Raw genomic sequence first — 27258 nt, forward strand, 5'->3', positions numbered from 1 at the left:
GCCTAAACTGGCTGGTGTAAAACCATCTCTTTTTCTCTCTGCTTAAGTCTTTTGTTGAGTCGACAGTGCATTTTGGATCATTTTTGTCCGGTATAATAAAAGTCTTCGCAATCAGTTTTGATGCATTTCTCTGTAAACCAGCAGACAAAATGTTTCTGTACACCTCTGAATGAGTAATATCAATAGAAATTTGTGAGCCACGACACCACCTCCACAGATGAGCTTGTTTGGTTTGGATTAGTGACAAGGTTCATGACTTATCTCTATACTTTTCTTCAGATCCAACCTGGCTTTCACATTCTTAGTTCTCCTTTTCAACAATAAATACAGTTTTCAGAGGTAAATCATGAGTTGTTATTGGGCATGATGCAGATACAGGTCGCCAGTCTATCACAGGGGTGACAGACATCACACCTATGGGCAGGTTAGAGTCACTAATTAACCTATGCAGTGTTGGGTTCAACTACATGCACAGACATCAAATTCCGACTGGTATCTGGGTGAAGAATGGACCAATTACTACAGTAACTATTGTTCTAATTGAATCAGACCGACCACATTCATGTCTTTCTAAAATGCTCAGTGTACCTAACAAGTAGTGTGCTTTAGAATCACTGCCCTAATGAAATATTAACCACGTGTTTATACTGTGTCAGGAAGATTGAAGAAATCAAAGGTGCTGGTTATTATTGCCGCTTGATGAGTTTATAACTAGCTTTTTATTTCAACAGGACAAAAGTCCCTTCCTATTAAATGTTTGACATGCCCCCTACTGTAGTTACTGTCTGAACTCCTTTTCTTCTTCTGTGAACACTTTGTCATCCTGATCCGATAACACCCTCCCACGTTATTCATACTTTTATCTTGCTCGGTCAACCTCACCATCTCATCTTGACTTTTCATTTCCTCCTACCATTGCTTCTCTACACTTTACACAGGAAGTATCATGCTCTGCCCTGCCCCTGACGCTTCAGCTCATCTCTCAGTATCTCACCTCTCACATATGCAAACAGCGTGCAGAATCTCACCCACAGTGAGGAACTGTGGTTCATACTGAGGTTTCTGCTCCTCAACAAGAATAGTCGCCCTTTCTGCTTCTCCTCCTTTGTTTCACTGCTTCTTCTTCCAGATGGTCTATCTATGACACACCTGCAGTTGATATTACACCCGACTACAGCCACAACATGAGTATACGGAAGCTAAGTGAGTACTGTGTGTGTGTGTGTGTGTGTGTGTGTGTGTGTGTGTGTGTTCGTCTGTGTAGAGCAGCTCCACTTCGGTCATGTTTTTACACGTTTAGTTAGTTATTTTGTTAACCAGTGTTAACTGCTGCTGCTGTTACAATTCATATCACAGAGTCGTTTCCCTGTTTGTTTAATCTGTTTAGTCACACTACTTGATATTTCAGTGCAAAGTATGATTTACACTACATAATATACGTATATGTTGTTTTAATAACACAGGTCCTTTAATGTGTGTGTGTGTGTTGCATCCTAAGTTAGGGGCTGCAAAATGCAAAAAACCCTTGTTAACACACAAAGACAACACACACACACACATTTATATTTAACTTGATAGCTGTACAGGAAAACTAAGATTATTTGGTTGACTGCTTCTACATCTCATCTGTAGAGATCAAAACATGACACAACTCTGCAAAGAGCAACTTGCTGTAACAACCGGGCAGAAAGGAAGAGATTTATATCTTAATTGAACAGAGAAATCATTCACACACTTCACAGTTTTCACACTCATTCATAGTTGTGTTTCTGTAAATCTGATAAATGTTATATTTTATTTTTCACTATCCTTGGTCACTGTCACTACTTTTCACTGGAGCCGCTGCTGTTGCTGGAATTAAGGTTGATTAGAACAGAATTTGTGAAAAAAAGCCATTTAAATATTGTGCAGCTTTAATTAAAGTAGGTTCTTTGACTTCTCTCCCTCTATCCTTTCACCCACTTTGCAATTCAAATAATAAAAAGCACCTCACACCTTTCAGATGACCCGTAACCAAATAACAAACCTTCTCCTGCAACTTTGAAGTAGTTTAACACAGACTTTTGAACATCACTGTAAAAAACAACACTGTAAAGGATTAAAATTACATCTCACCATCAACACCAGTAAAAACACTAATCATATCATTATCATAATAATACCATTCGCTCTTCTTGTCTCTTAAGGTTTCAAGTGGTTCGGCAGCCTCACCAACCTCTCCTTTCGACGCTCCACTGAAAAGTCTGACTCCAAGTCCCCTCAGTCAAAGTCTGGAGCTGGAGTAGGGAGAGAGCCTGCTCATGACACTGACTATCGAACCACTGGAATCCTGACTCCAGTTGCGGAAACAACAGTGGACGACATGGATGCCGTGCGTCCTCGCACAGCCAGCTACGTCCGCTCCAGTGAGAGCTACACCCATGTAGGCACGCTGCCTCGGCTCCTGATGAGAAAGAGGGACAAGACTACTAAAGATAAAGGTGAAGCAGTAGAGGTTATGATCAACACTTTAACTTTTCCCTCCTTGCTTTCATGTTTTGTTTACTTGTGATGCCCTGTATTGTCTAGGAGGCCCCAACAGCAATAAGAAGGGTAAAGACAAGGGGAGCATCAACAGAAGTCAAAGCCAGCGACCTGCAGGGAACCAAAAGTGTGGGTCCCCGACTCTCAAAGCCAACTCATTTAAAGAGAACCAGGATGAGGCTGTAGTTAAAGCTGACACTGGGTTCAATCAGGACTCACTCACTCGTCCTAAGGCCCTGCCTGAGGCTGCAGGTGGAAACAACATCACACACATCCAAAACAGCTCCTCTGAAACCACATCTCACCGTGAAGATGTGCCGCCATCTGGTGGCTCCGGCAGTGCACTCAAAGCAGACACAGGCATCAAGGAAGCTGTCACCAAAGTGGAGGAACACTGTAGTCCTGAGGAGACGTCATCACCTCCACTCAACCTGGGCAATGATCAGATCCAGTCTCATGAGGACAGGTCCGAATCTGTGTCTGTATCTAAACCCGAGGAGCCGGCAGGGAGCAGAGAGCTCAGCGAAGGAGCAGATAAAGGAAACCAAAGCTCTCAAGGCATTTACATGTGAGTACTGATGGTAGGATGCTGTTTTTTTTAATGATGGTTTCCCTCACATTGGTTTTGTCTGCACCTTACTGGGCACCAGCAAAGCACTGTGTCAGCTGGCATGATAAAGGTCTTGGGATGCCTCTTACTTTAGAAGCTAGCTGAGCTTGAGGTCCTCTGTGTCAAAATCAGTAAATAATTATATTTCCTCAAGTAAGTAACTGAAGCATAGTTTTAAGATACTCAACAAAGATCGACCTGGTTTTGTTTTTGGATTGTGACCCCTGTCAAAATGATATATACAGTATAGTCAGGGGCCCTCTGCAGGTCCAGAAGAGAAGGAGCTCTCTACTCTTTGTTTGAGACCTTATGAAGTTAAGTGTCCCTATTTAAGAGTAAAGGTAACATTATACTAAAGCAGTGGTAGATTCTGCTCATAATATGTCATTTTGAGGGCTGTTCATATTTAAGTACTGGTAAACTGAGTGAAGTTAAACAGCAACAGGTTCATCCTGGTCAGTGTAGGAAACAGGGGGCGCACATGTGCGGTGTGGACCCACCGGGGAAGCTGGACGGTCCACACCTCACAGTGCGCTGACTTTAGTTGGACTCGACGTGTCTCAGGCAGATGGGTGTGAAGTGAGAAGATAACAGGATTCATTACTTCGCTTTTTTAAAGCCAGCAGGTAACATTGATTCCTTTTATTGATCAGCTCTGCTGCTGCTTTCATATGTTCTTACTTTGCATTGATTCGTTCAGACACAGGAGACCGACAGATATGAGCTTTAGTGTGCGCTCACGGTGTGTGTTTTCTAATGTTGTAGAAGTGTTTTGAAGAGTTTGGGTGGATATATCCCACTGAAAACTCCTGGAAGGATCCCCCCCCCGCCCCCTCCTCTCTCTCTCAGCCGAGCAGATTGCGTTTTTTCCCATGGCGCGCCAAGGTCTCCATGCCTCCTGCATTTCATGCGCGATGCATCGTGTTACAGTAGGATTTGCAAACTTTATAAACGTGCGTGCAAGTTTGTAGGCTGCACTGTCGCGGTCGTGCATGGGCTCCCATGTGTGAGCGTGCAGAATCAGCTCATTAGTTCAGCTCAGGGAGCGTGGGAAATACCATATAGCTCCATAGTGTGCTGCAAGTTCATGTCAGTATGTGCACATGAAGGAGTTCTCTCCTGTCCGTCTGTCCTTCCAGTTCTCATCCTTCCAGTTTCCTCCAGAGCAGCTCCTCACTTCTCTGCCTGCTTTTCCAGCTGATTAACAGACCATCAGCTGGCACTATTTTGTTCTTTAAGCTCATTGTTCCTCACTGAGGAAAGCATGTCAGCTGCTTTGTTTGGCACATCATGGCCCATGAGCTGATTAATGGGTGAATTCCCCCAGAAGCTATTGTGATCACTGAACTAATTAATCAGTTCATCTCATATCAAGAAAATCTACCAAATATGTTTGAGTTTTCTGAAGTTACTCCAGACTATTTATATTTTATACACTAATTGATGATTAGCTAATTAACTGACCTAGTGATAGATTAACCTGCCATACTGTAATATGGTAGTAAGTAGTGGACCCAATTAACAGTTGTAGAATTACAACTTAAAGTTACAGTCCAAGTTGCAGTAATAGTTGTAAATATTTTATATTTAGTCTTTTTATTGTATCAAACTGAGCTCCAGCACAGCAGCTACTTGTGAAGGCAATGGACGGCTGCTCCGCCGTGGGAGCCATTAACATTCCTGAGCCCACTGCCACGATGGGACCCTTTGATCTGGCCGCTCTGTGGTCATGTGTAACACGCTTGCTCGGGGCCCTGTGAGACCCATCGTGCTCCGATTGATCTTAAAACTTGTCTGGGAGTGTAATTGCCCCTTTTTGCTCATGCTTACTCTGTATCATAAAGCTGCGCAGCGGCTCCCCGAGACTGCAGCACAGTGGGGTTCTGACACATGATCCGCATCCATCATAAGTGTGAAAGTGTGAGTTATGGTGCCCAGGAGACTTAGACCAGCCCAGTATTCAGCAACCTTAGATGTTCAGTGGGGTTTGTTATCTCTCCATTTTCCATGAAGCTGGACTGCAACAATACTTTTCTCACTGGAAAGGCCGCTGCAGAAGTGGGTCGTGGGAATACAGCCATGTTTTTCCCCCTGTGGTAATATGTACTGCACCTGTTACAAGACGAGATCAAACACATGAGCTCACTCGTACACGCAGTTCAACAGAGCTTTACGGCCTTTCTCCTGATGTTACATTGACTAACACTCTCCCTGTGTCACGTCTTTGTCTCTTCAGCCACATGAAGCCAGCAGAGAGCCAAGCTGAATATGTCCAGGTAAGTCCACCTGTGTTTGTCTTTGCGGCATAAATAAGACTAAAATGCACCAGTGCCCTATACTAACAGATGTGATCAGTAATAATGGTTAGTTTTAGTCTTCCAGCAGCAGCACATGCACACACACATTAATACCTGGCATACTGGTACATACAAATTGTAGTTTTCAGCATAAATGAGCAATTCAGTTTAAATTTCCTGCTCCCTCACACATTATTGGATTAGTTTTTTTTAAATGTGATCACTTAGATGTAATTGCACACAGATTATTAGCCATTAGTCTTCAGCGGTTACACACATTTCAGCAGGCTCACTCTGCATTTAGCTTAATTCAGTCTGCCATTTAGCTAATTAAATTAGGAGTGAAGCAGTGCTAACGTCAGCTCTGTGCAGGTTAGCACACAGTCTGCACTTCAGCCAGTAGATGGAGCTATATACTAGAGTTGTGAACATCAGGGAGCACAAGAAGCCCGTTCGCTACCTTGGAGATGGATAGTAATGAGTCATTCCGACCTTGCATGGTACAAACACACACTTATGAAAATATGGGACTTTAAACTGAGAGTAAATGTGGGAATTGAGAGCAAAAAGGTGAAGCTCAACAGGAAAGAAGGAAAGAAGAGGTAAGCGAGCAGGGAGGAGAGACTGAAGCGAGCTGTTGAGCTCTTGGGATGCTTTTCTATTGATTATACATCACAGGCGAGTGGTAAAAGCCTTCTCCTATGACCCTGACCTGTTTTCCTTTTGTTAAACTAATACATCCAACTTCCCCCGGCCACAACAAATTGACTACGCTGCACTGCCTCCCTTGTTAGAGTAAAGAGTTCATTTCTCTACTGCTTATGATTTTCTAATATAAGCAAAACATTAGAAGGTGTGCCATGCAGATACATCTCCGTTTATTGTCAATTAAGTTAGAAACAAGTGCCCCTGAAATGTTTTATTGTAGAAGTGTGTGTACACTTTGTAATGTATGTGAGTATTATGGCCTGTCTAAAATCCAATAGAAGTTTGTCACTTGTCCCCTGAAGAACAAAAGCGTCCACACTCAGAGCATTATGATTATTAAACGAGGAAGCCCCTGTAACTGGGGCTTAATGCCATTAAGGTGTCTGTCACAGCAACATGAAATGTCGCCAGTCGACGTTTAGAATTTTAAATAATCCCGACACGTGTGACTGAGTGCTCTTAACATGAATTTTCTCCATGCATTTCATGCAATGATCACACTCTCAAGCACATCTTCCATATTTTGAAAGGCTAAGAAGTAAAAGTTGCTGCTTTTAACCCCAAGTCACCTACTTTTTTTTTCCTCATACATACCCCACCACGCCAGCTCTCTCCCACCACCACCCCCATCTGCCCTACCTACTCCCTGAAAGCTCCTTCCATTTATCTGAAACATTTATGACGGCTGATGTTTAAATCAAGAGTTGGCCTCAGTGTTCCCTCTTAGAATGGCAAAGACCAGGTCAATGGCGTGTATCACACGTGCACGCTCACACATGCACACACACACATTAAATGAAAAATGAGACAATGTCAGACATAGAGAAGAAACAAACAAAGTGATCTGATCTGTATATGCTCAAATAAAAGAAAAGCCCCAAAGCACTCAGGAGAAACTAACGATATTCATCGTCTGCTGTTTTTATTTGTGTTACTTTTAGTTAAAGACGTAAAAAACTGCTTTAAAAGTGTTTATAGCTCGTAAAAAACTGGCCCCACCATACTGTGTTTTCAGGACACTAATCAAAAGTGTAACTGAAGTGCAAGCTTGACTTTCAATAGCATGTATGACGCGTATGTGAGCGACGTCTTGCCCTGTGATTGTGTGCCCAGCCCTGCTTTGTCTCCTGTCCTATTTAGTGGTTTGGTGGTAGATTGATGGGAGGGGCAGGAGGCGGGGTGGAACGGGTCGGTTCATACGAGGTTTATTAACATGTCTGGCTTGAGACTCACACTGGTGCTCTAAAAATACACGGGCAAGTGTGAAGGGGGCTCAGCTGTGTGTCTGTGTGTTACTGCGTGTTTGATTATGCAAATGGTTTGAATTTCCAAAATCTGTGTGTGTGTGTGTGTGTGTTCTGTGATTAAATGAAGCCAGTGCCCTGTGGGCACATATACGTGTGTGTGTGTGTGTGTGTGTGTGTGCGTGTGCGCTGGTGACTATTACAGTAGATTGAATTAATGTGGCGCCTCTGTAAATGAGAGGGGGGTGTAAACTTTCAGGGCTGGCCCTCAGTAACACACCCCTGGAAAGAGTTCAGATTCTTTTCCCTCACAGAGCAGACTGACATCACATAGAGTGAACACACACACACACACACACACACACACTGACATTTTGGATTATTACATGAATCATTTTTATTTAAGTCAACAAATAGATGCAGGAAATTTTATGGAGTTTTAACACATAGTCACGTGTAAAATGTGACTTTCAGGGCATGGACGCAAACACAAACACTCTATGAAGCAGTATAAAACAATACTCTGCTGTAAATAATAGTATGTTGAAAGCCACAATATTATGAGTTTGCTACACGTATAATTTTTCTGTTATCAGCTGACACACCAGCAATTTAAACAGCGTCCTAACATTTGCTAACAGGACAGAAATACAGGACAACTGCATTAGCAAAGAGGACCTGGTAATAACACTGACTAAAAGATTCCTTTTTAGATTGAGGTGATCTCGATCTCATTAAGACAGTTTTACACACTGCTTTATTCACACTTGTCTCTGCAGGAACCCTTAGTCATTTTAATGTGATTAAAGCGGGACAGCTGATTTTTAATTGAACTATTTCACACCTGAATTTATATTTCCCTACGTGTCTGAGTCTTCTTTCTTCTCTGCATCGTTATTGTAGTCTGATGTTCAGGCCTTGAAACACGTATCTGCTTCTCCGGTATAGATTAACCAGTTGTGTGAGCGTGACCACCGCTGTGAAAACACACTGATGACAATCACACACACACACGCTCAGATCATTATCTGTATGCCTGTCCTAACCCACAGAGGAGGCTGGTCTTTGTTCTTAGACACACACATATAGACACACATAAAGATATTTATATTGTATAAACATATGATCTAGATCTGGCCTCAGTGTGTCTCTTTTGATCTCTACACATACACATTTTTCTCTCGTGACTCACACTCTCTCTCTCTCTCGCTGTCTATTTTCTCGCTTTTTCTCCCTCACACACACACACGTACACTCACACACAATCATTTCATTAGTGTGATGCTTGCAGGCACACGCAGGGATTCTCCATTGTGCTCACTATCAGCCTGCGGGATGGGGCTCACTAATTAATATTTAACTGAAGACCGCCTCCATGCAGGGGAGGAGATGTAGAAATAGAGGAGTGGAGGAAAGGAGGTACAGCCATGGAGGGGAAGGGAAGGACGGGGCGTGAAGGGAGGGAAAGGCAGTGGTCAGAGAGAGGAGGAGGCTGAGAGGAGGAGGTGAGACTAGTGATGAGAGGTGGGGATACGGAGAAGGGAGAGGTGAGGGGAGGAGCAGAGTGGCAAGAAGGGTTGGAGAAAGATTGGATTCAACAGAGCACAGAGATAGGGAGTTCAGGGACACAGGAATGCTAAAAAGAGGAGGGATAAGTTCTACGAATGGCAATGTAGGTAACGGAGAAAATGCTGACAGGAAAAGAAATGGAAGAAAATGGAGAAACACATTTTCTGACAGAGACGCTGGTGAATGTGGGGAAATTAAAGCAAGACAGACAGAGTGATTTAAAGGGAAGCAGTAGAGGAAGGAAAAGGAAAGATAAAGAAGAGGGATGATTCAGGGTAATGAAGTGCTTGAGACGCTAAAGTAAGAGCAAGACTTTCTTTAGTCCTCCCACAGGCACAAAAAGTTACAACCATTTTTCTTTCAACTGTGTCTGTGGACAGTTCAGTCTGTTAACACTACATTAAAGCAGCTTGGATGATGGGACTTTAAGCACACTGTGCATTATAGAGAAAGGCTAGAGAAAACATATAACTATTTATAATACATCGATGCATTTGGTTTGTTGGTGATCTTTGATATCCAGCCACAGCTTCTAACAGCAGCCAGCTGATATGTCATATTAGATATCCGAGTTTTTAGAATGTATTTTGCATCAAACCACAAGAAAATATGACGATGGTGGGATACTTTCAAAATCAAAATAATATTTGAAAGTAGTCAATTCAGTGTGTGTGTGTTTTTGTGTGTGAGGCGCAGCAGCCAGATGTAACTTGCTGATTGCTGTGATTGTTTTGGCATGGTATTATAGAGGATTGAGGGAAGGAATGCACAGGGCCCCTCTTATGAGATTATTTGTGTCCCCACTGTGTAATCTGTCTAATCCACCGCTGGATGGTTTGAGATTACATTAAGAGGAGACGCTGCAGTTAATGAATCCATCCTGAGTCTTGTAGCTCCTTATCTAGAGGCCTTTTTCTTCCTCTCTGCCTCTGACCCACTAGCATGCATTGATGAGACAGATTAGATGACGATCATCTGATGCTGTGCCTTCATGTCCGTGTGGTGCAGAGATGACCTCAAAGGCAAAGAAAGAAAAGCAGAGAAAGAGAAGAGAGAGTTTGTTTACTGTGACCCGGTGGGTTGCGTATTCCTCTTCTATGTCTCTCTCTCTCTCTCTCTTGCATTCTGCTTCCCTGCAGTGGTGCAGACCACACTAAATGCAGTGTCAGAATTTTGGATGCTGTCAAGGCTCTCGCAGTGTTGCCATGGTGAAGCGTCCTCAATGATGTCACTCACTCAGACCTCTGAAGGCAGAGCCCCACCCCTCCTGACATCTCCCTGCTGGTATGTGCGTGTGTGTGTGTGTGTGTGTGTGTGTGTGTGTGTGTGTGTGTGAAATGGGCCGGTGAAAATCACACTGTGTTATCCTTGAAACACCTGCCTCTGTGTTTCAGCTTATAATGAGCTGTCTAGCTGCAGTCTGCATGGCTTTTTAGAGACACATTATTATATCCTCTCTCTCTCTCTCTCACACACACACACACACACACACACGCACACACTTAATATATTTCACCATAACCAAATTCTTTGTGCCCTCTGCTAGCTCTAGGAATATATAGTGGTGTGAATATGCTGGCATGCAGTTGAAATGAAAGGTGTGAATATGCATTCAAATGTGTGTACATCTGTACTGTGTGTGTGTGTGTGTGTGTGTGTGTGGTGGGGCACCCCCGTTGAGTCCCTTTCATGGCAAAAGAAAGGTTAGATTCCTTTGGGAGGCTGCACCCCCTCCTCCTATCTCTCCTTCTGTCCAATTCTTCTTCATTTATCGTCTCGTCTTGTAATTATCTTTTCTTTCCCTCCTCCCATCTTTTTCCTACTTTCTCTCTGTTTTTGCTCCCTTCATCTTTATCCCCCCCCCTCCCCCCCCCCCCCCCCTTGTGTCAGCATTGTCTCAGCACTGAAGTGGGGGGGGGGGGGGGGGGGGTTGAGAGGGTGGGTGGGGTTTCTGCCTGCAATTCGACAACACTCCTCTGTGCTTGTGCCTGCTAGCGTTCACCCCCCCCCTCCACCTCCACCTCTGTCCCTCCCACCCTCCATCCATCCATCCCTCCCTCCCATCCTCTCTCTCTCTCCCTCTGGTCCAACCCTCCCCCCACCCACACTCCTTTCATCAGCAAGCAATGAGGTAATCCCTAGCAGCCGCGTGAAGTGCAGCAAGTGCAGTGAGAGGGAAGAGAAGCGAAGAGCAGAGGGGACAGAAGCCGGTGCAGGAGAGAAGCACCAGAGATGTCAGGAGCTGTAATATCCCTCGCTCTTATCAGTACCAGCTGTTAGCAGCTCGCTCATAGCTAATAGCTGATGCGGTTACCAGCAGCTGCTTGCAAGCTGTAGCTGTGGTGTTAGCTGTTTAGCTTGTAGCCTGGTTTTGTAGTGGTGGCACTATGTTGAGAGGCTGTTAGCGAGACAGAGAGGGAGGCAGGCAGGCGAGGGTGGGACAGGCTCAGTCAAGGGACACCTGAGGTAGAGCAGAGAGGCACAGGAGGACACTGAAGACGGGGAAGACAAGAAGTAGGAGAGGTGAAGTAGAGGAAAAGCAGAAAAGGAGCAAGTGGAAGGGTTTGAGGAAAGGTGTGTGCCCACCATGACGGAGAGGTGTAGTCTGTGGAGTGCCCTGTCGGCTGCAGCGTGCTGCTTCTACCGGGGGTCCTTCATGCAGGTGCAGGTGAGTGAGCATCTGTGCGTGTGTGTTTGTTTGTTTGCATGTGTTGTGACAGAGAAATAGACAGTCTGTGCTTTTTATGGATGTAACAAAGTGCACTCAGCACATGACATGTCATCAGTAGGTAGTACCGTGTGTGTGTGCTCTGATATCACACAGCGTGTCTGCGTTGGAGGTGTGTGTGTGTGTGTGTGTGTGTGTGTGCACCCTGTCCCGTCCCGCCAGCCGCTTGTATATCATTGGCAGACTTATGATATCATAGAAGCTGTGCGGTGCTTAGGTGTGGTGAAGTGTGAACTGTGTGAATGGAGAGGGAGGAGAGAGATTTGGGAGAGTTTTGGGTTTTAATTTGTAAGAATGAGAGAAAGGGGGGTGTTTATGTGACTTGTGTGTTTGTGTGTCCCACAGATCGAAAGTGTGTGAAGCGTGCAGTAGAGTGAAGCATACAGTATCCTTACGGTATCCGTTTTACTTTGGTCTAATTCTGGCTGGTTGCATGAAACCCAATATCTGACCTTATTGCTGGGACAAACTGACATACAGTGAGCAGTGTATGTGTGTGTGCCGTTTGCTACTGTGTCAGTAATGCTCGATATTTGATGCTCGTATATCTAAAACGTCAACCAGCGCAGTCTCACAGATTATACATGACAGCAGTGAGAGGAGAAGAGATAATGGGAAATAGATGAGAACCAAAAGACGTTATTGCCTGGGGTTATGATACTGTGCTGGACTTAAGTGGCTGGGAGATGTACAAGTCTTCCCCTCTCTTCTCTTCTCTCCTCTCCTCCCCGTCATGCCACGTTGTTTATTGCAGCCAACTGTGTTGTTGTAATTATGGCCGCAGAGCTGCGTTTGAGTGTGTGGTTTCAGGGCAGTAATCCCCATGTTAGGTGTTGTGTGTGTGTGTCCCACCTTGTATCTGTCAGCGGGACATTTTTGTCAGGGTGACAACTCTGCGAGCGAGTCGGTGCCTTCATGCTGGATTACTTTGGTTGTTTAGTTGTTGTGAAAGCAAACGTCAGAAAACAATCATGCAGGGAGACACGCTAGGCTCTTTTCTTTCTAGGTTTTGGAGCCGTCTGCTTTTGTTTAGAGCGAAGTGTTTGAAAGATCAGAGTAATGAAATTATTTTAATTAAATCTGTCATGGGGTCCCTGTGTAGTGGCGGCTGTGGTAGGGGATATGTTTGTGTGAGTGGGGGGGGGGGGGGGGGGAGAATTAATTAGCAATCACTCAATGGGTAAAGTTAAGTGGGAGCCTTTCAATTATGAAAAATAATTGCTTAATTCTCTGCAACTTTGGTTTGTTTACAAACAGTGGGATTTTTTTTTTCTTTAGACCAATATTGATTCTCCAATCTATTCTAATTTAACATAGCCCGTCAAGCACATTAGTGTCTGTCATGTAGCCCAAACACTGACGAGTAAAGCTTTAATCATTGCTTGTTTTGCACATTCAGTGTCACATTGGTGCTTTTTCTTTGCCCTCAGGGGGTAATCATTACTTCTAATATTTACAGTCATAGCACTTTTCTCATAGACACTCATGGAACCTCTTATCTGAATAAAAAGAGCAACTGAAAACGTGAACACTCGGGGAAACATATTTAAAAAATTAAACGTCAATAAACATTTAAAAATATGATGTGTCTTCTGGGATACTGTGAAAGTAAGCACTCACATTGTATCTCAGACTGTCGTGTTCGTGCTGCCTTTGCTTCACGAGCGTTCATTAGTGGTCAATAGAACCACAACTGGAATAGAAATGTCTCCACTATGCATATTGAAACCTCTACCATTTCTGTTTTTAAACCTGAAATAAACACAAACCTATATTTATAGCCAATAAAATGTAAAGTGCTCTGATACAAGGTATCAGTGTGAATTTCAGAACACAAAGTGTTGACACGGTGCGTGACCTCTGCTCATCAGCTGTGTCAGTGGAGAGAGATTACACTCGATCCCCTGGTCTAGACTGCAGTGTGCTAACTGTGAACACACACATACACACAAACACACACACATGCAGCTTATCCATTGTGTCTGCATTATACCCAGTGCTTCCACCACGTCCTGCAGAGGCAAACACCCCATTCCCCCCCCACATAACCCCCACAAAAAGCGACACAAACAAAAATACGTAAACAGACACAAATATGTGCAGAATGATCCCCTCCCGTATGCTCATTGTTTTTGGAGTTAATCCTTTTTTCTGCCAGCCACTTGCCCCTCACTTTCCTCCTGTTTTTCTATCTCTCTCCCCCCCTGCTTGATTCTGTAGCCTAATTCCCTGCTGACCTGAGTAGCATGTGGCAGCCTTCATGCCAGCCAGCAGCCGGCCCCTCTGTCCTTTTTCGCATTTCTGCAGCACGACCGCATCTGAAACGTTACGGTCGACCTCCAACCTCGCAACATGGCACCTCTTTGTCGGCCATTCCCATGCATTGTTACCCCAGTTTCTATTTCTGCAACCTCAAACACATTTCCGGAATATTTTTTTTTGTTTGTACAGACATTTATTTTAATTTAAAGTTGATTAAACTGGTATTTATCTCATCTTTCTATGTCGCTTACGGCTGTTTTATTGCACTGATGTCCCTTCTGTATGTCTCGTCTACCAAGAACAGGTCACAGTTTAATAAAAACTGAACTGGTTCTATTGGCTTTATGTCTATTCTGAGGCCTTTCTATGGAGTTCATATAGTTCACAGTATGTGCCTTTATTAGTTTTAAGTAAACAAAACAATTTCACACATCTTCCTCTCCTGCATGTTAGGTTGTTGCATCTACTTTCATAGACGTCTGATGCGCCCTTTTTACATTAGACATTATCTTAGAATAATATGAAGACCTTGGTCACTTTAGTCAGTCACAGCAGTTTAACCAGCAATCAGCTTGTCATTCAGATCCCTGGGGGTCCCAGTGGTTCTGTATTAGCTTTACCCATCACCCCACACTCTGTCTAGTTAGCGCTAAGCTCGCTGCAGAAGAAATGGCTCTGCTGATGCATGTATGTGTGTGTGTGTATCTGTCCGAGCCCAAGCCAATTGGTATGTTTTAGTATTGAAATATTCACAATGTAATCCCCTCTTCTCCACTCCTCCTATCTCTCTCGCTCCCTTTCGCCCTCGTCCCCAAAGCTTTTCACCACAAATCCTCTTTTGGCGTTCCTGCCTGTCACACCCTGCAGGGCTCATAGTGTGAAGGGCAGATATGTGTGTGTGTGTGTGTATGTGCATGCTGAAATTGTATTGTTCCAGAGTCTACATCCTCATTAGAGTGCTGTGATGTTTTTGGCAGTAATGAGCAACAACCCTGGCTGTTTGTGTGTGTGTATGTGTGTTTACATGTGTCAGCGATTTATGTGTGTGTATTTATGCATGTATGACTGTGTATTTTGTGCTCCAGTACATTTTATAAATTTGTTCTTCATTTTTTGACTTGTAATATCTAACAGGAAATGATAAAGTTTTCTATGTCAATTACTGGTTTATTGTGGACATGTCAGGAGAAGATTTTATGTTAACCCATGATCTTTTGGGCATTAGGTGAACAGTAGGATTAGATACACAGTAAAAGCAATCAACACTACTAGTCAACTGTCTCAAAGTGATCACTTAATGCAACTTTCTAACCGCATCACGAACCTCGTACCTTTCGGGGTGCAGTTCAGTAATATCATACTGCTACAGTCACAACAGCAACAAGAAGTCAGGAGGCTTTGGACGGTGGATGAAATAACAGTGTGAGGAATCAGGTTATAATGGCTGCATCGACATGATTGGATGTTGAATTTCAGCTAATAGCCGCACTGCCGTGAATGAGTGTGATTGTTAAGCATGAATAAACCAGTTAATGCCAATCAGCTAATACAAGCACACTTTCTATAGCTGGTTCTCTATGTCTGTCTGAATCTACTCTAAATATTGAAGTGGAGGACCAGCGCTGTTAGATTTCAATGAGTCCCTTTTCAGAATCGCTTTCCAGGATCGCCTCAGGTTTTTCCTGGAGAGCGTGCATGCTAACATAGCTGGGGAATGTGGGGTGATGATTTCTTAGTGAAAAACATCACAAGTCTTCTCTGCTTTGAAGGAAGCATTATTTATTCTTCAGCAGCGGTTTGTCCTTCTGCTGCTATTTAATCTTCAGCTCGGTTTAGTAGGTCAGACAAAACACTGACAGTTAAATGATCCTTTAACTGGAGACCACTATTAGACAGATGAGTCTAAAAGGTAGAAAGAGCTTTGATTCCTAACAAGATGAAATATGGATTAACAGATGTGTTGACATATGGTTCGGTAAAGCTCTTATCTCATGATGTTAACTTGTTTGCAAGGTTAGTTGTACACGTGAAAAGCTCACATCACAATGAGATCAGTCCTTAAACCAATAAGAACAATCAGGTGATGGCAGCAAACTGCAAAACATGGTCACCATTCAAACCAGTTAAAAACAACATCAACAACAAAAAAATAAAAACGCAGCGGTCTCTCTCCTTATCGTGACTTTTAGCTGCGGGGCAGGATCACACAGCTCAGTGCTTCATGTAATCATTTTCTCTCTGCTGACATAATAGAAGGAAGCTTTAAAACTGAAAACCATAAGAACATAAACCTATGGTGAATAGTGCTGTGCATTTAATCATAGTCTAGACTCTTTAAACAGAGGCTGGAGGTGGAGGAGAGATTTTTCTAAAAACACCTGCCTGGAGTTAAAACACTCCTTAACTCAGTATTATAATTATCTTCTTCTGTCTCAAAAGTGAAGGTGTAGGGCTTAAAGTAATTACTTTAGTGAAAATGTACATTTTGCTTCTTCATCCTTTAGTGTCTTTGCCTCTTTAGATTGGCCAATCACAGTCTCTGTTGGCCTAAGCTGCTGCTGTTGAAGGATGGCTGCTCCTGATGTGAGCGGATGCTGAAATTACTTAAGTGAAGTGAAATGATCCATAGATGATTTTGGATTGTGAAAGAGCTCTTGGAAACCGAACATTAAAGTGTAATTTCACGTTGAATGTAGGCTGGTTGTATCGAACATTAATGTCATTTATGTATTACATTCTCTCCGTTCACCATTGATTTGATAAAAAATAATATTCGTCCTCTTCTCACTCTTCACTCTGAATCATCTTTTATTGCAAGACTGTTCATTCACACTTTCTAATGGGAAGTGTTTTAAGATGAATAAAGTCAAGTGCCTGTGAGTTTTACAGGCAAACTTTTAGTACTGACAGGGGCTGAACAATGTGTGTGTGTGTGTGTGTGTGTGTGTATCAGTCCTCTGAAGTCTCTCCTCCAGTCTCCCGCTGAAGAAATCACACATGCCTGGGGATCCACACGTACACACACCACGCTCACATATGCTGGGAAAGGCACAGCTGAGAGGGAGCGCGGCATAGTGAAGGGATTTGGGCCAGGAGGTTGCCAATTGTTTGCTCTCTTCATCTTTGACCTCTCGTGACCTTATGGAACCTAGAGGCTATTGGATGGGCTGCAGCTTTAAAGGTTCAGTTCTCCCAGATGAAACGAACAGCAGTTCTTGCACGGGTAGTCGTGCACTCACGGCTTCAAAGCCCATTGTTTGATAGGGAAAGCAGAGTTTTCTGGTTCAAATGATGCACAATGGATGCAGCCTGGAAGATGGCACCTTTCAGACACAGATGGCCCAGATGTTTGTGGTAATTCAGTTAATTTAAATAATATTCTCTTTGTTATGGAAGTAGCTTCCACCACATCACCCTACCCTATATTAAAATCATCATTTTGTTTATTTATTGATTTATTTAGACTCAACATAGGCATGCATAAGCTGTTGTTTCAATTTTACCAGTATTTAGGTGAAGGTTTTCTGCCTCACCACATCAGCGTTGCCTTTATATTTATCATTTCTAATAATTCTCACTAGCTAAAGTGTGTTTGAGTTACAGAAGGCCTTGGACCTCTGTGGAGTTTTTAATGCATCGTTTTCCTTTATGAAAAGACATGGGGCTGTTAAAACGTCTCCGGATGATTTGCAGAGAGCAGCTGAGAATGGCAATGAAGACACTTGCTCATTCCCTCTCTCACACACACACACACACACACACACACACACACACACACACACACACATCTACAGACATGTATTTATGTATGCGTGCATGCCTACACATGCCTGTGAGCATGGGTCTACATATAATGGCTGAAACATATTTATTGAATTTTTCCAATTATCAGTAAATTGACAGATAAAGAGTTTTACATGATATGTTTTTAGTTATTAATGAAGAAGATTGGGGGGATAATGTGAAGCAGATACCGCTACTGATTAAAGATTAAACAGATGTAATTGGCTGATATTTGATAAGCTTTGTTGGACATAGTTCAATTCAATTTAGATTAGCACCTCTGCTAATAAGACAGAATTGCAGCTCACGTGCTGGAACACATAGTTTATAAGTCATGCATATGAATAACCATTAGGTTTTAGTAAATGAGATTAATTTAATCAGTGACACAGAGGGACATGTAAGAGGGGACTGTGTCGATAGATCAGTTGTTTTGTTTCTGTGTGTAATAAACAAGCAATGGGGGGTCCACATATAAAAGAATAGTGGAGGAGGCACAGGCAAAGAACACCCTGCAGCTAGGACATGTCAAATTTCATTATCATGGTTGGCAAAATGGCTTTCAGTGTGTGGTATTTGGATTTGTATCTATCTATAATGTGTGTGTGTGTGTGTGTGTGTGTGTGTGTGTGTTTGTGTACTTCTCATATACTACAGTATGTTTGGTTGAGATTCAGGTTTGTTTTGCATCTTGTGTTCACACGTGAAGTCTTGGAAGAAATCCGAACAGCTTTTCTGGCGATTACAAGCCCACAAGTGACATCATACTCTAAACCGAGGTGTTTTTGTGATGGGTGGGAGGTGTGGGTGTAAGTGGAGGAGGGTGGAGTGAAACATGTGGGGAGGAAGGAGCGAAAGAGAAGAAGGAGAATGAACGTTCAGTACCTTGTAACAGGCTATCACAGGCTAATTTCCCATGAGCATCTCTTATAGGAGCGTGCCTATTGCTACTCATGGGAGTGTTTATACTCACACCTTCACACACACACACACACACACATGCACGCACACTAAAAGCGAGACACTTTCTGTTTCCTATTTTCTCTGTTGCTTGAAAGCAGTTCCGAGGGCAAGCAGCTCTCAAAAGGTGTGCATATGCCGTCATCAATGAGAAGAGGTGTGAGATTGTGTGTGTGTGTGTGTGTGTGTCGGTGGGTTTGTGTTGTTCATCGCAAAGTGTGAGTCTCAGCTAGCAGTAAAAGCTCCATCTGCATCACCATGACAACAGCCCGGTAACAACAAGGAGAAAACACCCATCTCAGCCCTCCCAACCCCCATCAGCTGTGCATGTGCAACTGTGTGTGTGTGTGTGTGCATGCTTCATTACTTGCATATTTGATAGTGCGCATTTAAGCGGAATTCCAATGTGAGTGTGTGTGTGTGTGTGTGTGTGTGTGTGTGTGTGTGTGTGTGTGTGTGTGTGTGTGTGTGTGTGTGTGCATGCCCATTAGAGAGCTTCCCAGCAGGTGCTGTCTGTGTCTTGAATGATGAACGCGATCCCTATAGCTCTGCCTGCATGTCTCAGTGGGGAGTGGTCACACACACACACACACACACACACACACACACGCTCCATTGCTGCCTCTGTATGAATGGAATTGATACCTCAGCAGCGCTCTCCTACTGTCTGCCTCAGCCAACCAATTGTACAGTTTGCTGCTCAACCTCCAGGAAGAGATGACATCATTGCTGGCCAATGGCATCACAGCTCTAGGGTGTGCTTTTTTAATTTTTTTTTTTGCCAGTCGGCATGATGAGGGGTGACAACGAAGGGTCTGTGTGTGTATGCTTGTATGAGAGAGATAAAACCAGTTGATGTACGCACGTATTCCACCTATTGGATCAAACCGTAGCCACTGTCTTTTCTTCCTTCCCTTCCTAACGCCTCTCTCTAATTCTCCCTCTGTAACTTACTCAGTTATTGTTTCTTCCAGTCCTACTTTTTTCATAATTTATTCACTTCTCATCCTTCTCTTTATTGCCACTGTATTTCCGGCTTCAGCTGCACCATCATCATCGCCTCCTGTGCAGCGGGTGTGTCTGTAAGTTCCAAGGCCAGTCGATAGGTGATTGTTTGCGGAGTAAGATGTCACTGTGACCGAGCTACAGATAAACTTGACACACTTCCCTACTGTGACCTAATAAATGTGTGCGGGAATGGTATCAATGTTCTCACATAAAACTCTCGCTAAAAATAAGCCTATTTTGCAAAATGTAAAATATTCCTGAGCATTCAAAGGGCAGCATAGAAGCTCTGTGGATTTCAAGCTTTCATGAAAAAAGACAAAAAATGTGGTTGCAGTTAGTTTACACAGTCTAGATTTTGCTTCTTAATGCCTTAAGAAAACAAGTAGTTTTGAGTTCTTTCCTTTCTCTGGATTTGATCCCATTTGAGCTTTGTTCAAAGCTTAAAGTTGACCCTAATCCCCGATAATAGAGTGAGCAATGCAACATTTTCATAATGCATTACGACTAACGTACACGAATAGGAATTGAATATGTGTGTAATAGTAAAAACAAAAACAAAAACAAAAAAAACATTGAAAGCTGCGGCAGTGTTTGTTTGACACTGTCCATCTTTTTTGTTTACACCTGGCTTCTTGTCAACGTTTGAACCAGCAGAGCTGAATAATCCTCTGCTGTCAATCACTGATTAATTAATTAGACGCTGTGTCACCATATGTGTTGTATCCATGGCAACGAGAATCCATCATAGACTTTTAAAACAGAAAGATAAGTAGCGTTAAAGCTGTAATACATAACATCCATAATGTTTAACTAAATGTAAAAATGCAGGATAACGTGTCACAATTTGGAATTTTATTGTGCTGTTACCAACATAATGACTCATATATAGATTTGCATCATCGTACAGATGCTTCCTCCCTTTTTGGCTCTTTCCTGTTTAACTGTATAGGAGAAGTCCTTTTGTGGTTTGTGGCTTCCCCCTCACACCTGTCACTGCCACGATGGATGGTCTTAGTATGGGTGGTAATGGTACATGCTTGCGGTTAAATTGCAAGTAAGGAATGGATGTGTGAATGTGTGTATACTGCACATCTTCTTGGTTGCAATATATGTTTAAATTCATGCATTTTTCTGCATCAAGACACAAAAATACAACATAAATGCATGTGTTTGTGTGTTTTCTAACAGAGGAAGCTTAGTATTGATGAGTCCTTTGACCTTCCATCCATCACTTTGGTGACCTTTTACCCCCAAAAAACTGCTAATTAGCCATTAATGGTTCAGACCACAGAGGAGAGGATGACTGTGAGTGGCAGAACCCTCGGGGGCAATTGTGTGTACATGTATGGGTCTGTGTGTGAGTGGGTGCAGTTTGTTTTTCTGAAGAATTATTAGTGTCAGACTGAACAAATGTATTATTGTGAGTGGACACTGATGTACCATACTGTAATTAACACATTTCTCACAAGGAGGTATTTGGAAGTGGTACCAGTTTGCTGACATCAGCATTTCTCCCAACCTTCTTTTCTCTGAGCTGCCAGAATGAAAGGGTCGATATGTATTTTCAGCTGTGAGAATAAAATGCCTGAAGCAACATTCAGCTGTCCTGGGCTCGTCCTCGTTGTCATAGACACTAATAGCTTCTGTTTCAGTGAAGGCAAAATGAAGATATCCTTTATCCTAATGGCAACAGATAATTATATGATGAAAGACTTGTGTTTAATAAATGGAGAAAGGCGGGATTTGTTTTCAGTTGAGTCAAAAAGCACATTTCCTGCATAAAAAATATAAAACATGGAGGATTTTAACTGAAACTTAATCTTAATCTTAACTCTTGTGAAGAAATGTGCCCATTGTAAAGTATAGCATGTACCCTACAGTATTTTAATTTCCTTCTCCTGGCCTCCTAATGCATTGCTTGACTCTCTGTCTCTCTTGTTTTGCTGATGGAAGGCGAAGGTGATGCCTCTGCTTTTGGATGACATCAACACACACGAACAACTACACACCGACGGAGCGACTGATCGGTGACGGAGAGTGCATAGAGAGAGCAGAATTATATGTGGTTGAGGGATGTCAGGTTAGAGCAGGAGGAGGGATGGAGCGTGAGATGAAGTGGCAGTGAAGAGATGGAAAAAGAGACTTATGATTAACTTAAAGGAGAAGGGATAGAGGAACAGAGGAGGAGGAAGAGAGAAGGTAATGGAACAAGTTGGCGGGATAATAAAGTGCATATTAAGCGAGAAAATGTAAGAGCAGAGACAGACATTAGCTGTGATTTTGGTTAGGAAACACCAAACGAGACGATCCATCTCCTTCCATTTATAGTTGGAAAGCAGGTAGCTGCGTCGCCCAATGACGAAGCGTATGAGGAAAACAAAGAGCAAGAGTTCAAACAAAGCAGAGCATGTCAAATGAGACGTGAAGAAGCGCAGAGAAAAGCCACCGTGTTTAGCTGAAGCATGGTAGGAGGAAGAAGGTGAAAGTCGATGAAGAGCTGTGCAAAATAAAGCAGTGAAGGGAAGGAAAGCTGTATGATGAGTCAGATGTGTTTGGACGTTCAAGCGGTCTATAAATTGCACCTCAGTGAGGGAGGACTGAGGCATGAGGGGCAACAAAAAGCAGATAAAAAAATTAAATCACAAATTTCTCACACTGGTGCTTATCTTATCATCGCCCTTCCTGTTTGAAACTACGTCTGTTTGACAGAGGTGTGGCAGAGGTTGGTTAAAGTGCGCTGTGTTACCCCTATGACCACGCTCCACGCGGCGAGTTCCTGTGTGGAGTGATGCTACGGTTAACAAAACTGAACAGCTGGAGACATGGCTGCTAAACACTTTTCTTGTCACAAATCCTCTCAGCCATGTTGGCAGAAACCCAGGCCACCACACACTGTACAGTAATGTGAGTAAATTAAAAGCATGAGTCATCGTGAGAAAATAGCAAAAAGCAGTGTAAATGAGTGGGCTGCTGAGGTATTTGTTTACTCTAGTGTGGCTCCATCACTATTGTTGTGGTTCTACTATCGGATTTTAATTAATTCGGATTGGGAGTTCTTGGCAGTGAAGTTGAGCTAAATGCTTCTGTTGCATTTTAGTCTTTCACTCTCTGTCTTCAGTGGACTAAATTCAAGCTGAATCTGGATTTGTTAGATGTCTTGCAGTGCTCACTCAGGGGCGAACTGCGCAACCAACCAATTTGCCCACAAAGAAAACTGATGACTTTAATATTATTGGAATAGAGATCCCAAAAGCACACACAATCATACACACAATGGGGATACCGTGATTTGGACCTGCCATTTTTTCCTCTTCAACACACCCCACTGCACATGACAGAGCAGAGCACACATGGGGCACATTAACCTCTGCGTGTCACCCACACGCCCATAAATTTTTCCTGAGCGAAACACCAGCTGGGACGTACAGAGTATGGCGTTACCATGGCAACAGCATCTATAGGTGTGGCACTGCTGAGTCGACAGTAGGAGAGTGGGGGCGTGAGTATGTGCGCGTGCGTCTTATATTATGTGTGCTGGTGTTGGCGTGTTGTTTATTCTGCGTGATGATTTTCTTGTGTGGACATCGACCCATCCCTTCATTACTGCAACAGGCCTTCCACATCCCAAACCAACAGATAACAGACATCTGCAGCCGGGCAAGCCATTAACATACTGCCCTTGTCCCTCAGACACATTTATATGGAGTAGTTATGCAAACTGCAGGCCTATTTTGAGATTAAATCAACTAAAGGGAGCCACTTCTTGTAAACCTGGCATATGCACCTGTGCTGTGGAAACCCTGTCTGGCCAGAACAGGCCTGTTCTGCCTTTTACAAGGTAGACATTTTGGAGAAAATTAAACAAGAAATTAAGCGACATCAGGTCCCTGTATGGTAGCATTTCATTTAGCATTTTCATTAACTTTAGTTTTTAAATTGGTGTTTTACAAAAGGCACAAAGTGAACGTAGACTCTTTTCTTAAAGCCCTTTGAAATAGTGCTATTAAGTGCTTATTTATCACCACTTAAAGTCATTAGATTCTGATTTAATCTCCATTGGTGCATGGATGTATGTGACCTTTATGCTAATTTGTCCAAAGATTCCCATCCATTTCCAAAGAGTGCGAAGAGCGCAGAGGCATATGTAGGATCTCATCACCTCACAGCAAGAAGTTGAGTGAGAGGAGATATTTTCGAGGCCTTTAACCAACTCTAGACTTAATCTACCAGTCACACTCTGTGCTCTAGTCACTGGGTTGAGTCACTGCAATAGATCTGTGCATGTGTCTGTATTAAATTTGTATCTAATTACAGCACCACAACGCGCGTGCCAACATCTCTGTGTCATTAGCACAGAAGTATTAAACTTCTTTGAATACAATTAGGCTCGAGCAGCCTATCTAATTTCACCAAGAGATACAGTACGTCTAATTGAATCTGTGTAATCTCTAATCATTATCTGTATCATATTCTGGTCTTTCTTTAAAAACGAATCCCCTTCATCAAAGTGTAACTGTGTCATCTCTGTTTTTACCTGTGTGTACTTTATTATTGTATAGGTACCAACATTGAAGAGTGCGTATATATGTGTGTAGATCCGGGCGTTTTTCTGTGCAGTGTCTATATAATTGCTGTTTTTGTGTGTGTTGATTTGGGGGAAACGGGGGGTTTGTGTGTGTGCGGAAGCTTTGGGGAAATGGTTGTTTACTCCTCTGCTTCTTTTGTTTGAAGGTGTTTGTGTGTGTGTGAGAGAGAGAGAGACACACACACACACACACACAGTGTGTTTGTAGCCTATAGGCCTGTTTAGCTGAGAAATCACGGGTTAGGAGGCGAGGGAGAGACGCGCAGTCAGGAGTCGTACTTAACAGTCAAACATCATTAAAATCTTCCCCTGTCGTTTGTGTGCGCTCAAGTGTGTGCATCAGCTCTGTTGTGTATTTCTATCTGCCTGTGAATGCGTTTCTCTCTTTGCTAACGTTTGTGAGGATCTAAAATAACAACTGTATGTTGTCTGGTGTTGCACTTAGGTTGCTTCTTTTGTTGCGGTTGTCACGTGCGCACACTTGAAAGATTTGAAAAGTCAGAAACAAAAAGAGGACGAGATGCCATTCCAGTGTCGAATGAGCGTTGTCGCTTTTGTGGATGCAAACATAATGATACAGGAAACACACGCATGCAGCGCAGGGGCACACAGAGAGGTCGTTTGTCCCTTTAGGCAGCTGATTGTCAGCATATATCTTTTGGCACAATGACATGCATGCATGATAGGCATATATAGTACATACATACAGTACATACACACTCGTGTTTCACTCTCATTTTATAAAAGTGCTGGGAGAAATAGAGGAAATACTTTAGTAGGTCTCGGATTTAGAAACAAAAAGCGGAGGAACAGACTTTAAAATATGAATGGAAGAGTCAGATAAGGAGTCAGACAAGGACAGAGAGAGAAAGAGAGAGAGAGGTTAGATCCACTGAGAGTGAATGAAAATAAACTTTCTTTTACAGTTTCTGGTTCATTGTCATACACAGACACAGTGACTCTGTTCAGCAGATGAAGCACCAGACAGTCAGACATGTCTTATATGTGGAAGTCTACAGGTCGACTATATTGTTTTAAGCAGGGGAGGAGGAATTTAAGGTCTTTACCTAAACTGATTCTGCAGAGCCGCTTCTCTGCTGAACCTTGTTTGATCTAATGTGCCGAGATGTACCACAAGCCGTGGCTCACCCTGTGCTACGCCGCGGACGATGATCGCAAGAGACATTTCATGTGCAGTCACTTTTGTTTCTGCTCCCCACGAGGATGTGACATGACCCCCTCCACTTTTCAAAATCCTATTTATGTCCCCCCGCTCAGTCGATTTACTCGCTGTTAACAGATTCTTCCTGCAGTTCAGCCACCATCAAACATAAATTGATATGTTGATAAAAAACGATATGCTCATGAAAGTCGCTTTCAATTGTCACAGCTTTATGAGCAGACAGTCACTTCTTTTCCCTGGGGTTGTGTTTGTCTGACTACATAGAAGCTACAGCCCTATAAAAACGGTCATTTAAGCTTTGTTCTTATTTACAGCCAGTACTCATTTTGTAAATGCAATATTTATTTATGATAAAGTAATCTCAAACTGTCATCTCATGGAAATAAGACGGAGCAAACGTAGAAATCGAATATTGTTATTTTACTTTCATTTTCCAGCATTATAATTGCATTCCCCTCTATGCATATGTGCTTTGTCATTGTCTCTTCATGCATACAGCAGCTCTTGAGAATGAGTTAACAGCCTGAGCAGGGTTGAGAGAAGGGGAGCGATAACCTGTGACGACCTGGGAGAAGTGAAAAAAAGAGATAAAGGCTGAGCTGATGGAGAAAGCAAAAAGTGAGTGTAGTTTTGAGAGGGAGCGAGCGAGAGGGAGGTGGGGAGGGAGAGAGGAGCCGTGCAGAGCGGCACTGTGCCTCCTTCAGTCTCTGTGGGAGTGTAGGTATATGTCATATCCTGTCCACCAGCTGTCACTCAATCCAGGAGGTCCCTGCTCTGACACCATGCTGAGTGACAGCTCACACCAGTGCTCTATATGAGTGTATATATTTTTTAGTGGGATATATGTCAACATCCAGCTGCCTCGAAGGATGAATGTCCCTGTGTGTGTTTTTGTGTGTGTCCGTGCGCTCGTCTTTGCAGCAGACACTCATTCCTAACGACAGTAGAAGGTCACCGTTATCAGTCTCATATTCTGCCACTGTCTCTGTACCAGCCATCACTCTCTCAGTCTACAGAGACTAGCAGGTTGTCTGATATTTTTTTCATCGTATACGACATCAGCAGAGTTATTTGAATGTGCTGTGTGGCTTTTGTGTCATACAGTGCCTGGTGTATGCCATTTGTGACATGTGCATGTGCTTGCACTCACTGTCACACCAGGTCGGTCAAGCCAAGAAAGCAAAGTGTACTAGAAACTGCAGTTGTGCTTCTGGTTTTCGTTATTTGTTATTTATTATTTATTATTTATTTTTGCTTTAAAACCTATTTTAAAGCTTCTCTTTACTGTAACTGTCACAGAACAGTCCACAACTTCTCCACAAAATCTAGTGTTTTCCAAGAATTACGTTTTGTATGCAGCATGCAAATCCGATTTTGTGTGTTTTTTATTACACAATTGTAAAAGCAGTTTCATTATCTTTATTTCAAAAACACTCTCACCTTTATGAGGATGAAAATAAAGGGTAAATATAAAGACTAATGTTATGTGTGCCCTGCCTCAAATACTCATATCATTTTACATGTTTTAAAGACTTTTATACCCGTGGGAACCGGTGTGAATGTAACAGTGGAAATCAGGCTGGAGGGCACACAGGGATTAGTCTGGAGTGGGGTGATACTCGCCGTATACGTGTGTATAAACCCCTGTAATATGTAGAGGCCTGTACGCGTGGGAGTGTGTAAGATGAGATAGGAGGATTGAAGGGTCTTTATATGATGAACCTGGTCACTATCTCCCCTCAGGACCGGAGACATATAGGTGGAGGGCAGAGAGCCTCTTCAACATTTGGACCCATGA

The 27258-nt window shown here is 43.0% G+C and overlaps 1 protein-coding gene across 2 annotated transcripts in view; it reads left to right on the forward strand.

Annotated features, from left to right (window-relative positions):
• Nucleotides 1–991: 991 nt before the first annotated feature.
• The window catches only part of sh2d3ca (SH2 domain containing 3Ca), a 40568-nt gene continuing 14301 nt past the window's right edge, over nucleotides 992–27258 (forward strand). For both annotated transcript variants that reach the window (XM_026339796.1, XM_026339797.1), the window contains exons 1-4: nucleotides 992–1203; nucleotides 2187–2480; nucleotides 2569–3091; nucleotides 5370–5409. In XM_026339796.1, coding sequence (XP_026195581.1) covers nucleotides 1185–1203; nucleotides 2187–2480; nucleotides 2569–3091; nucleotides 5370–5409 — 876 coding nt within the window. In that variant the 5' untranslated portion in view covers nucleotides 992–1184. The remainder of the gene's footprint in view (nucleotides 1204–2186; nucleotides 2481–2568; nucleotides 3092–5369; nucleotides 5410–27258) is intronic.

This window comes from Anabas testudineus, chromosome 22 (assembly GCF_900324465.2).
Source record: "Anabas testudineus chromosome 22, fAnaTes1.2, whole genome shotgun sequence".
In the NCBI taxonomy this organism is placed as follows: domain Eukaryota; kingdom Metazoa; phylum Chordata; class Actinopteri; order Anabantiformes; family Anabantidae; genus Anabas; species Anabas testudineus.